Source organism: Lissotriton helveticus, chromosome 11 (assembly GCF_964261635.1).
Source record: "Lissotriton helveticus chromosome 11, aLisHel1.1, whole genome shotgun sequence".
Taxonomy (NCBI): domain Eukaryota; kingdom Metazoa; phylum Chordata; class Amphibia; order Caudata; family Salamandridae; genus Lissotriton; species Lissotriton helveticus.
This window is the reverse complement of record NC_136072.1, coordinates 234,769,782-234,782,027: the sequence shown is the minus strand read 5'-3', so window position 1 is coordinate 234,782,027 and position 12,246 is coordinate 234,769,782. Positions and strand designations below refer to the sequence as shown.

At 44.0% G+C, this 12,246-nt stretch overlaps 1 protein-coding gene across 1 annotated transcript in view; it reads right to left on the bottom strand.

Moving 5' to 3' along the window:
- HPS3 (HPS3 biogenesis of lysosomal organelles complex 2 subunit 1) overlaps nt 1–12,246 on the bottom strand; it is a 356,110-nt gene that overhangs the window by 234,303 nt on the left and 109,561 nt on the right. Inside the window, exons 4-5 of the mRNA XM_078668013.1 lie at nt 7,262–7,347; nt 4,596–4,791 (exon numbers count right to left, since the gene is read on the bottom strand). Of these exons, the coding sequence (XP_078524139.1) occupies nt 4,596–4,791; nt 7,262–7,347 (282 nt within the window). The remainder of the gene's footprint in view (nt 1–4,595; nt 4,792–7,261; nt 7,348–12,246) is intronic.

Genomic DNA, 12,246 nt, shown 5'->3' with positions numbered 1-12,246 from the left:
GGCTAGTAGGGATAATCCCTGTGTCTCAGATTTGCCTGCTAATATAGAAGCGGCAGACTCTCAGGGCACGGATAAGAGTTCTGATTCTCTGTGTATCTAACCCACGGCTAAAAAAACAAAAGGTGTGGTACCTCTTTTTAATGGAGGTGCCAAAAACAGGGTCAAGTCCCTCAACATCACAGAGCACTTCAAAGAGGAAAAACCAACTTGAACCTGCTATGCCTATCGGGGACCTTAATTCTGTTCATCTTATGCTTGGAAAGTTGAAAGAACGGTTGGTTGGCTTTAGGAAGTCTACAGACTACAGCCTGTCTCCAATACATGTCTGGGGTGGGTGACAGCTGGACAGTCACACACAAGGGGAGCTTAGGTGTAACTGATGTGCCATCAGCATCCTGATGGGCCATCCTGGGCAGGATGAGAGGGAAGAGCTGACACTTACACCTGAATAGGCTGTGTCCTGTCCCCACACAAAGGGCTGCATACCCCGCTGGAGTGAGTCTGAACCCAGAGCTGGGAGGGAGGACCACTGTGCACTTCAAAGCTTCTCTTTTGAAGTCACCTACACTTCAAAGGATCAACTGGGTAGAAGTACTGGGTCTCTGACCCTACCACTTCAGTCCACTACTGGACCTGTGAAGAACTCTGTCGGGAGGAAGGACGGCTGTGCAGTTACAAGGACTGCCAGGGGAGAGGGTAGCTGTCGGCAGGGCAGCATAGCTGAAAAGCAGTTCTTCCAGAGCAACAGTCCAGCAGAGTGGCAGTTCTTACCTCACTTGAATCCAGCATGACTGCAAGGGCATACTGACTTACCCCCAGTTCTAAGCTTCAGGGACATCAAAAACTTTTCATCCGCCTGCAACAGAACCTTGACTTTGCTTGCTGCAGGTCTTGCCCTGCCAAGTGGTGCCAATAGAGTCCTGGGCAACTGGAAGTTGCTATAAAGTGCTGCAACTGCCAGAATCCATGCATCGGCAATGGTGCGCCGATTGGAACCGGCGCATCTCCAGCGACACATGCAGCTACCGCAAGGACCGAAGCCATGCCCTCATCCACTACGCAGGGCATTCCTTCCAGCTCCCAACGCAGTGCCTACATCCTGCGGTTCAATGACAATGCATCTTTCATTTGCACGGCTCAACAATAACGCATCACCTACAATCCTGTACTTCGAAGCAGCGCCTTTTGCTTCCTGCATCTCAGCTCCGTCGAAGATGCATCTAAGTGACTTTTTAGAGGGTCAAGGCTGGTCCCTGTATCCGACCCACGATCCATCGCAGTCGGCCTGAACTTTCTGATTTGTCCCAGTCTAGAGTGACCAGATAGCAACGGTTCATGTTTTAAACACTATATTTTCATTTAATCTTTCAACATTCATAACTCCGGTTATACTTATTGGATTTTTGCCACTTTGTCTTGTTTTGTTTTTAAACACATAAGATATTTTTCTAAACTGGTATGCAGTTATTTTGTGGTGTTTTCACTATGCTACTGTTTGGAGTGTTGTACAAATACTTTACACATTACCTCTTAAATTAAACCGGCCTGCTCTGTGCCAAGCTCCCAGAGGGTAAGCACAGGTTAATTTATGGTGTGTATCTGAATTACCCTGACTAGCAATGTCGTTCCTGCTTCTACAGGATGCATACCTCTGCCAACCAGAAACCCAGTTTCTAATAGTGTCCCTTCCTTGGCCCCTGGTAAGGTATGATCAATTGCTTAATAAGGTCCCTCACTGGTTCGGTTATGGCTGACGGACTTGTCTACTTTACATAGAGACATCAATATGGTACAAAGAGTAGCATGGATTGGTAAAATTCCTAAACTGGATAATAGTGATTGTGTTACTGTTAATTTTAGGTCTGAGTCTCTAGTTGGAACAATCCTTGTGAGACCTTTTTACAACAGAGTCCCAAAATGGAGTTGACGCAGTTCCTTTGCGGTTCTTTTATAGACCAAAATACCTTTTGGACATACAGCAAAATGTTGGGGCCCGCAGTCCGGGTGAAGTTGTTAACTGAACTCACCATCTTCCATATTGTAATAGATGTCCTGCTCTTGCTTCTGTGGATTGACAAGCAACAAACTGCACTGATCCCACTATAATGGGGCCTGTGACATCATGAATAGCTATACTGACAGTATTAGTAATGTCCGCGATCATAATTCCTCTGTAATCTGCCTTCCCGGTTTGGGCAATAGTGTGGCTACTGAACCAAAACAAGGTTACTTTAAAACGGCTACTGAACCAAAACAAGGTTACTTTAAAACATCACCCATCACCACAGCGATATTCATCTTGCCAGGAAATTTACAAGTAACCGTTCCTAAGTATGCATTTAATTCCTGATGAAATCTAAAGAAAGGGTGGATTGTAGCTGATATTGTTGAGCTCTACAGACATATTTCTTACACAGGTTGCACTGGCTAGGACTTTTGACATGCTTACTTTTATAGTGGTTCTAAGTAACAACAGTTTTCTTTAGGTCGAGTCTACCAGACTGCGTAGCTGTCTAGTAGCAAAAGACCAATTATCAACATACCACATTTTACACTGGGCATAAATCCAGATCATTGTTTACCATTGGTTGGCACTCTGTTCATGCTCAATTGCTTCCTTCTTATTCGATGGCTTGCCATGTCTATCTTGTGTCTGTCCCCGCCCCCTCCTGTCCCCCCTCCGGAGCATTACCTGTGTCCTTCCACTGCTCACACTTAGACAACTACTTTTTTCTTTGTGCATGAGCACACCACAAGGATGGATGTCTTTTCCAGCAATCTCTCATGTGCTTCTCACCCCCACCCGTGCTTGTGTTGTTCTCTCTCGTCATACTTCCCCTCAGTTCCCCACTTTGCACTCTTTTGCCTGTGTGCTTCATTCACACTTCACAGTGCGGTTTCTCACCTTTGTGCTTTTCTCTCCCTCCACAATGCACTCACCCGTGTCCTCCTTACTCTGCTCTCCAGGGAGACATCCATTACAACGCGTTCTTTACACCGCGATACTTTTACAACATGGCCATTACAACGCTGTGTAAAGACCGCGTTGTAACATCATACATTCGCTCTCCATGTTGTTTTCCCATAGCTATATCCTCAGTGTTGCTTCTCCCACTAGCTTTTGGAAAAATAAATAGCTTTTGCAATGTTTTTTTTTCCTTACTGATCTATCTCGGAGCGGTAAATAAAAAGAAAAAAAAGTGCGCCAGCATCATTGGTGAAGCATTTGATTGCCTGGAAAATTACATGCTGTATGTATCCTATGTATCCTATGACCAACCTAAAAGACATTTCAAAACAGTCCAGGTTTTATAAACATTTTATGCATCAAAACGTAGTTTTATTAAAATAAAAAGTAACATTTAAACTAAGAATGTTTTATGTTTGACTAATTACATTGGTGAAAACAATGGCGGGTCAAATAATGACATTATCTGAAATAAATGTAGATTATGAGATGGCAAAAATTCCCCCGAGTGTTCATATTACACTGGGTAGTGAATTCAAAACACCAAACATATATATTTAAAAGGACTCACAGAGCTATGAATCGCAACGTAAATTCTAAACTTTTGAATACATTTGATTGTGTAATCTCTTCGCTTAACCATGCATGCCAAAATTTCAGAACATCTGAGAGGCAGGATTCAGAAAAAAATGGGAGGGATTAGTTTTCCCGTTGATTTATATCGAAGTCAAGTAGATTTTAAGCTAAATAGTGTAATTTTGTCTGCAAAAATCTCGTGTCTTCTATGTAAATTGGGAGTGTCGCCATGTATGGTGTTCTCTCTCTGCACGCTAGGCTCGCCACAAGGATAACAGGCCCAGCTCTGACCCTCACTCATGACACACAACTCTTCCCATGTAAGATATTGTTCGGCACATATCTCAACCTACATTCAGGCTCCAGCCTGCATACAATGGGTAAGGCAGAGGCCTTACGAGGTCACACTATAATGTGCTCTATACAAATACTAATGTCAACAAACCAGTCTAAACAGCCACCAAGTACATCTCGAAGGTAACTTTATAACCATTGTGTCTATTTACTTCAGGGATCTACAAAGGTTTCAGATATCATACTTGAATATACAAATCCTCCTAAATCCCCAAGAATTAGATCACACGCATCTGCTCTGGATCTCTTAACCCACTAAGGGCCTGTTTCAATAATTAATCGAATTAGATGACAAGGAAATATAAAAGCAAATATAATTCTGACCCTGCCGGGGGACAGTGGAAATGGAAGAGAGAGAGGCAGTCACATGTTTGCGAGGAATTTCCTCTGCTGAACAAAGAAGACATTGACTTGAGGAAACCTTGTGACAGTGGCTGGCTTCAGGAATGTTAATTAGAACATTCCAAACTAGGCAATTAAATGTATAGCTTCCAAGTTACCCTGTGTCCTGTGTGAAGGCTCCACACAGTTTTTAGCTAACAGAACTTACCATGCTGGACTGCGGATGATTAAACTAGCAAACTACAAGTCCCAAAATGCAAAGTGTAATGGTAGAAAGCCAGAAATGCCTGATCGCGGAGTCACAGATTATAGGGGGGTTACTGCAGATATGCAAATGATAAAGAGTGCAGCTTACCTTGTAATCACGTGCAGGAACTGTGGAGTAAGAACGGCCTGCTGGGACCGCTCTGGATACTGGTAGGTGGAAATCAACTCGGGCTGCCTCCCGATTGTGTAAAGATACCCAACGTGTGGCATGGAGAAAAAACAAAAGAGACTCAGCAGCTCTTTTTTCGGAGGTGATGTTTTCTCATCTTCTGTTAAAGAACAACCTGTTGAAAAGACATACCTTTTTACTTAGGAGCGCGCAAAGGCACCACTTTTTCAAATTGAAATAGCAAAATGGCGGCTGTAGCTTCAGAGGAGTTGTGAGACAGCTAATGAGGAACAAGGGTTCTAATTATGGCCACTTCTGTGAGCAGGCTTCTTAAATTTTGATATTTTATACACCAACATGGACTGAAGTAGGCAGGCTCCGGAATTGAGCATTATGTCACAGTAGTACATAACAAGCTTTGCTTCTCACTGCTGGGTTCACAAATGAGGTGAATAACAGCATATTGACAGCCTGTTTGGGATGGGGAAAGGTATTGGGAAAGGTATTGGATCTATAATAAGCGTAAGACACATCCTTCTAATGAGAACGTTTGCGTCCAGTGCTTATATGGACAGTGCCCAGGGAGTCGAAGAGCATGCTGCAAACATTTATTCTTGAAGAATTGAAAATGAAGTAAAAACATTATTGAAATCCATGGCCAACTGCAAATCCATTCTTCGATCCCAGACTCCTCCTTTTAACCCGCATGGATTGACGCATAAGTGTAGTTTGTGAAGGAGGTCACAAATGAAGTGATTTGTGGGTGGAGATTTATTTTAAAAAAATCATGTAATGCTTTGTTTTGCAAGAGTGACCTAAAAACGAGGGGGGTGGTAGTAAAAGACTGAGGCATGAGGTGAAATCAAGAGTAGGTGTAATTATTCGCAGTAGCCAGGTGGGACTGGTGGGTTACTGTCGGGCACTGAGGCAATCAAGTGACATTGTGTACAGCTTCTGGGTGAAATAATATTGACTGGCTTATGCTGCCCAAACTAACAGCTTATAACGAGTTGGGGATGCCCCAAAATGTGGAAAATGTTTGAGGCACAGGGGTAAACTAATCTGGTATTTTGTGAGGTACAGCAATGTGACTTGCTAACTAGTAACCTTAGAATCCATAATGTTGTTTTGAGAATGTTGCCGAGAGGAAGAAAAGCACCACCATGTGAGAATATGACCCTAATGGGTGGACTGGACTGTACTTCTTTTAAATATATTTGAAAAACTGTGATGCCCATCATGGGGGATAGATTGTAAAGTGTTGCTTGACCTTGCTGAGTTTCTTTGCTTACTGAAAACAAAAAGGGTTTAAGAAAAAACAACCAGTCTTGGTATTTAGCACCCCAGCTTTTGACCGTGCCGGTGGAGTGGCCAAAAGATTTTCGTTTTTTCACTTTATTCTAATTAAGCATAGCACTGCTCAGAGGTTCACGAAATATTTGCTTACCTCTTAAAGGAATTAACTTCACGTGTGTGGATGGAGTAGGACCATTCCATTGACACTCACCCATATTTATTACCATACACCTGCCTATTCTAGACGGAAATTTCAGGCTGTAACAGCACATTGGAGGACATTAGTGGGCCACATTATGTGGTTGCTAATGAATTCCTTACTGAACAACCACCCAGAGTAGGCGAAGACACTTCTGGCTGTCACTCCATCCACCTATGACAAGAGGACAGTGTTAGTGGGAGCCGGTATGACCAGAGAGTGCAATATTATAGGAATACTAATTTGTTTTCCAAATTTATCAGATGAACCTGGGTTTCCTGAGAACAATGAGTAGTATAGTCAGCCAGCTGTGACTTGCTAGCTTTGCCCATGCGATTCTTTTTGGCGCAAAGCGTAAGTAAGGCTTTCGCGGACCTGACGTATGGGTGGCAGCTCTTTGAGTGTTTTAGTTAGGAATTATGCCCCTATTGCAAGTTATACACATGGACTAGGAAGTGTGACTGCTTCTGTACAGGTTATTGCCATCTACTCTGGCGCAAGCATGAGTACCAAGCAAGGGGGCTTTTATAATGAACTATTGAGGAAACAAGGGTTGCACTCTACTCATACTCAACCCTGTGAATTCTGTGTTACATATGAGGGTGAAGGGGTGCAACAGGGAAGTGTCCACCAGGCAAATCAAATCATCTGGCTAACTAGAGGGCCACAGCACTATTGTTCCTGGATTACTACAGGAAATATGGCCTGGTGAATGAAAACCCTGGCTCTAAAGAGCAGCACACTAATCAATATTTCTTCTGATTCCTTTCTTTTAAGGTGAATGCAGGTGATGCCACACTGAGTCTAGCTATTCTAAAACACTTCTATGCCTCAGCAGTTAAATATTACACACTTCCGGAACTGTTTCCTGGGCAGTTTTGGAGGCATCCTGTTCTTCGTGTTTAAAATGAAAGCACAATATCGTTTTTGCTTGTAAGTAAACAGGCTGTATGAATATTTTCATATAAATGCCACTACTTAAACAGAACATCTTTATATGCAAAGGAAGTGCCCACGTGCTTACTCACTGTATGAGTTATGTGATTACATTTCCTCGTTCGAATCAAATGGCACAGTCAAGTCAAAGACGATATGTATAAGTGTTAACAAAAAACAATGAAAATATAGGTTTATATGTCTCTGCATTTACCTGCCCTGTACATAGGCAACATCTGGAGTGAATGTAATCGTGTGTCTTCAACGGAGCACACCTGAGAAAGGTCAGGTGCAAAACGCCTACAGAAAAAACATAATTCAATCAGTAAATGCTTATTTTCAATAGATTCTCAATAATGTAAAATGTAAACGAAATCTAAAAATGTGTACAGCTCAAAGCTTTTAGAAGGTACATCAGTACACAATTATTCTAAGTAAAACACTGAATAACTAGGCAACAGATTAATCATCAGAACAAAAACTAAATTAGTTTTCATTACAGATGTGGCCTCTAAAGACCTTCCTGGTTTTGGAGGATTAAACAACCAGTGTTTATTATTCAATAGCCACGTTGGTTCACCAGCATTTTGCGCATGATGTAATGTCAAAAGAACAATTTGCAAACATCAAGTTAAGTCAGAAATGTATCCTCGCTTTGGAATTCACAAATAGTTCTAGCAAATCTGGGAAACCGCAACTGCAGCAGATTACAAGGGCTCTTCGCATGCACAAACATTGTGTTACACGGAAGAATGTCCATGCAAACAGGTACAAACACAGGTTACTTTACTTATTTACATCAGATTACATATAGAAAGAAGCAAAGTTACAGGTAACACACCTCACTATGAATCCTAGGTCCAATGAACTCGCCATACTACTGAGACACATAGTTGGACAATACTAGACATCATGTTCATCCATTCCAAACAAATTAACGTATAACTACACAGCTGAGCCACACAAGACACTAAAGATACTATATTTAACCTTTCCCTCTACAAAAATAGGCAAGTGAACAACACCAGATATTACACTCCTCCCTACCTGTGACAATTAAATGCATAAACTGGGAGCTTAGCCTACTGAGACACTTCCACCATACTAAAGAAGGAACACACTCAGAGATGGAAAACTTACCACACATCCATTGCTCATCAAGGCATATAGTATCACCAAACAGGTCAGCCACACAGGACACTAAGAATCGTATGTCTAATCTTTGCCACCATAACAAGTAGCTGATCAACACAAGGTACCACACACATCCATATCCTGACAACTTCAAACACAAACCAGAAGCTATATTTGTTACTGATCAGACTAGAAAGACCCTTCAACTATACAAAAGTAGAAACACTCCCAGCTCATACACTCCACATCAAGGGATATAGCAACACCACATAGCACAGCCACATAGGACACTAAGAATAGCATAGCTCACCTTTCCCATCACTACAGACAGCTGAGCGACATGATCAGGCACCACTCAGCTTCTTTCAGATACAGACATGTAGTTTTTCTGCATTTCTTTACCTGGTGGCAATTAAAAAAGCCATGGTAGGTGAAGAGAAAAGATGGCTTTTATCATACCCGAGTCTTTTGTGTATGCCTGTTTTTGTAAGAAAAAAGGCAAAGAAAGAGAGAGAATCAAGACACTCTCAGGAGGTATTTTAAAGAAAATGTGTGGCACTTTGTTTGTACATGTCTGCTCTGCAACAAAGATTCATAAATAACGTAAAAGGGTGGGTTGGTGGGTGAGTGAATGAGTGAGTGGATGGATGAGTGAGCAAGGGTGGATGTATAGATGGATGGATGATTGAAAGCATGCATGGGTGAAAGAGGGTGGATGATTGGATAAAAGGGCGGATAATGGGTGGATAAGTGAAAGTTTAGATGGATGAATAAAAGCTAGGGAGGATGGATGAAAGGGTAGATGATGGATGAGTGAAAGGAGGGATTGAGTGAAAGGGTGGATAGAATAAAGGAGGGAGGAGTTGATGGATGGATAAGCGAAAGCATTGATGGATGAGGGAAAGGGTGGATAAAGAGATGGATGTGTAAAAGGATGAATGGATAGGTTTGGAGATGGATGGATAGGTTTTGATATTAAGGGTGGATAGACAGAATGGTGAAAAATTGAATGATTGATGAAAGACTGAATAGACGATAGAATGTAAAGGTTAAATGGTGGCCATCAGCAGGTAAATGGTAGGATGAAAGGCTGAATGGATAGATTGATGGAAGAGACAAGAGATATCTTCTGGGGAGGATAAGGATGAGTTGCTTCATTTGCTTGGTGCCATAAGAGCTTTGGTGCAACGTGGGGGTATTTTCAGTTTCTTCCTACTCGCAAGCTCCAAAATATATAATATTGTGCCAAACAGCAAAAAAAAGGGAATATTAACATATTATCGCATTTCTCTTCCATTTTGTGTAATGAGTTAACCTGCTTTGTTCATACAAACACATTTCTCATGTGTTTTGGTATGTGCTGCAAGTAATATAGAAGTTAAGTATCATCATGTCTTGCCCTTAGCCCCGCCCCTAACCCCACCCCCTCACTACACCTCTAGCTCATTTTAATGAGAACCTGCACTTATTTTTTCCCATTTAAAGCACTGGCAACTGATCTGTCCATCCATCAAGGTCAAATTCGAGGACAGTACCTTCTCCACAGAAAAGAAAATATCGGAGTGGGCCCTCCCCCCACCTGTCCCCTGCCTCTCCATGTTCATTGACTGCTCGAGAACTTGAGCCCCTGTGGTAGTAGATATATCCCAATTCAGCAAGTCCATTAAACCCAATAGAGAGAACCTCAATGATTGCGTACTGCTATACAAAGCTAGCAATGAAGGACGACTAGATTAACATCTATGGAGATACCGTTTTGCACGTGCTGCCCCCGTTGACATCTGAAGGGTTTGACCTCCTGGCTCAGCAGGTTAAATCGGGGTCCCCCGCTGATCCGCTCAGTTCGACTCTTTTTAGAGATCAGTCGTTCGTGGGACGGGCCGTGGTACACTCCTTGATTAACATCTCGCTGGAGTCCGGCACGGTACCCGCTAGCTGGAAGCGGGCGGTGGTTTCTCCCATTTTAAAGAAACCTTCTCTGGACCCAGATAAACCTGAAAACTATCGGCCTATCTCCCTGCTCCCTTGGCCGACCAAAGTGTTGGAGGCCCATGTCAACAAAGTTCTTTCGGCCCACCTCATCCATGCTAATATCTTGGATCCCACCCAGAACGGGTTCCGTGCTGGTCACAGCACGGAGACCGCCCTTCTCTCCATGGCTGAACATCTCCGCACGGTGATGGATGCGGGGCAGACAGCGGCGCTCGTTTTATTAGATCTGAGCGCCGCGTTTGATACTGTCTCACATCCCATCCTGTTGCATCGCCTGGAGGAGATTGGGCTGGGCGGCCCTGCCCTCCAGTGGTTCCGGTCCTTCCTAGACGATCGTTTCTTTAGCGTTGCCGTGCCACCGTTCCAGTCCCAATTTCATCCTTTGAAACAGGGGGTGCCGCAAGGCTCCTCGCTGAGTCCCACGTTGTTTAATCTTTACGTGAGACCGCTGGCTGAGGTCGTCAAGCAATGGGACATGACCATGGTCTCATATGCCGACGACACTCAGCTAGCGGTTACGATCAGCGGGGATGCGGACCGGGATGCCCCCAGGTTTCAGAGTGGACTTAGGGCGGTGGCGAGCTGGATGAAGAACAACTGTCTCCAGCTCAACGCTAAGAAAACGGAGATCATGATCGTCGGTAGGAGGGAGGAACTATGGGGGGACAGGTGGTGGCCCGCTGAGCTGGGGCCGGCCCCCCCTTCCGGTCACTGAATGAAAGAACTTGGGAGTATGGATGGACCCCGCTCTCAGTTTTGTGGGCCATTCGAAGAAAACCGCGGCCTGTTGCTTTGGCATCCTACGGTCGCTGCGTCCCATCCTGAAGTTCTTTGACCATCGTACCAGGCAGCTGATAGTCCAGGCTACTGTGGTATCTCGCCTGGACTATGCAAGTTCTCTCCTGGTAGGGTCCAATCTGGCTGAGGTTACCCGCCTCCAACGCGTTCAGAATGCCGCGGCGAGAGCCATTGTTGGCTTACCCCGAACTAGTTCCGTCTCCGGCACATTGAGGTCACTGCATTGGTTGCCTATCAGGGCAAGAATCCAGTTTAAAGTGCTGTGTCTGGCGTTCAGGATTTTGAGGGGAGGGGGTCCTCAAATTCTTGCAGACCTTCTGTCCTGGTATGTGCCTACCCGGTCCTTGAGATCTTTGGGCCAAGCACTCACTGTGATCCCCCGATACAGGCTGTGTCGGGTCGGTGGCCGATCCTTCCGGGTCAGAGCGGCCGAGCTTTGGAACTCTCTTCCTGTAGAGTTGCGGCTACTAGATGATCTTTTAGCTTTTCGTAAAGCTTTAAAAACCTTTTTGTTTTAATAATCTAGCTCTTTGTCTCTCTATCTGTTGTGTTCCCTGTAGGTGTTGCATATTACCTGCCATGCGCCAGGACGCCCCTTAGCTGGGGCAGCTGTGCGCAATACAAATGTATGTAACATAACATAACTAGGTAGGCAGTCTAGACGCGGGCTCAAGACCATGTCCGAAGCAATAGGTGGTTTTAAGTTAGCCCCCCTAATTCGATTTTTTTCTCTATAGGGGTGGAAATATCCGGCAGAGACTAGTCCTCCTATACAGCAGAAACACCCCTACACACATCGTCACAGAGTTCACCATGAATCACTTGAGAAGTCTCTTTACACAGTGACATTCCTGATGCAGGAGCAACAAGTTTTGGCCATGAGACTCTTGGGCCCAGACTTCGATTCTAACAGTAGTCGTCTCGGGAGCAGACTTTAAATCCTCTATGTCCTCTATACCCATCCCTTCCACTGCTTCCACTGGGCGACATTGCTTACTGGACTCTCTTAAATGATGAGAGATGGGCCGCACTGGATTGTGGCCAAATCGATTAATGTGACATGAAACGGTGCCCTAGGACATAGCCGTAACTAAACTCAAATCATCTTCTTTATTTGCCTCTGAAGACATCTGCAAATTCTTATTTTCTGCCCATCTTTGAGGACAAAGACAACACAGTGATGAGACTTCATTCAGGAGACAAATGGGACTGAGGCTTCTTACGCAAAATAGTATTTAAAAGTTTGGGGGAAGCTGGTGTGGCAGGCATATGGAC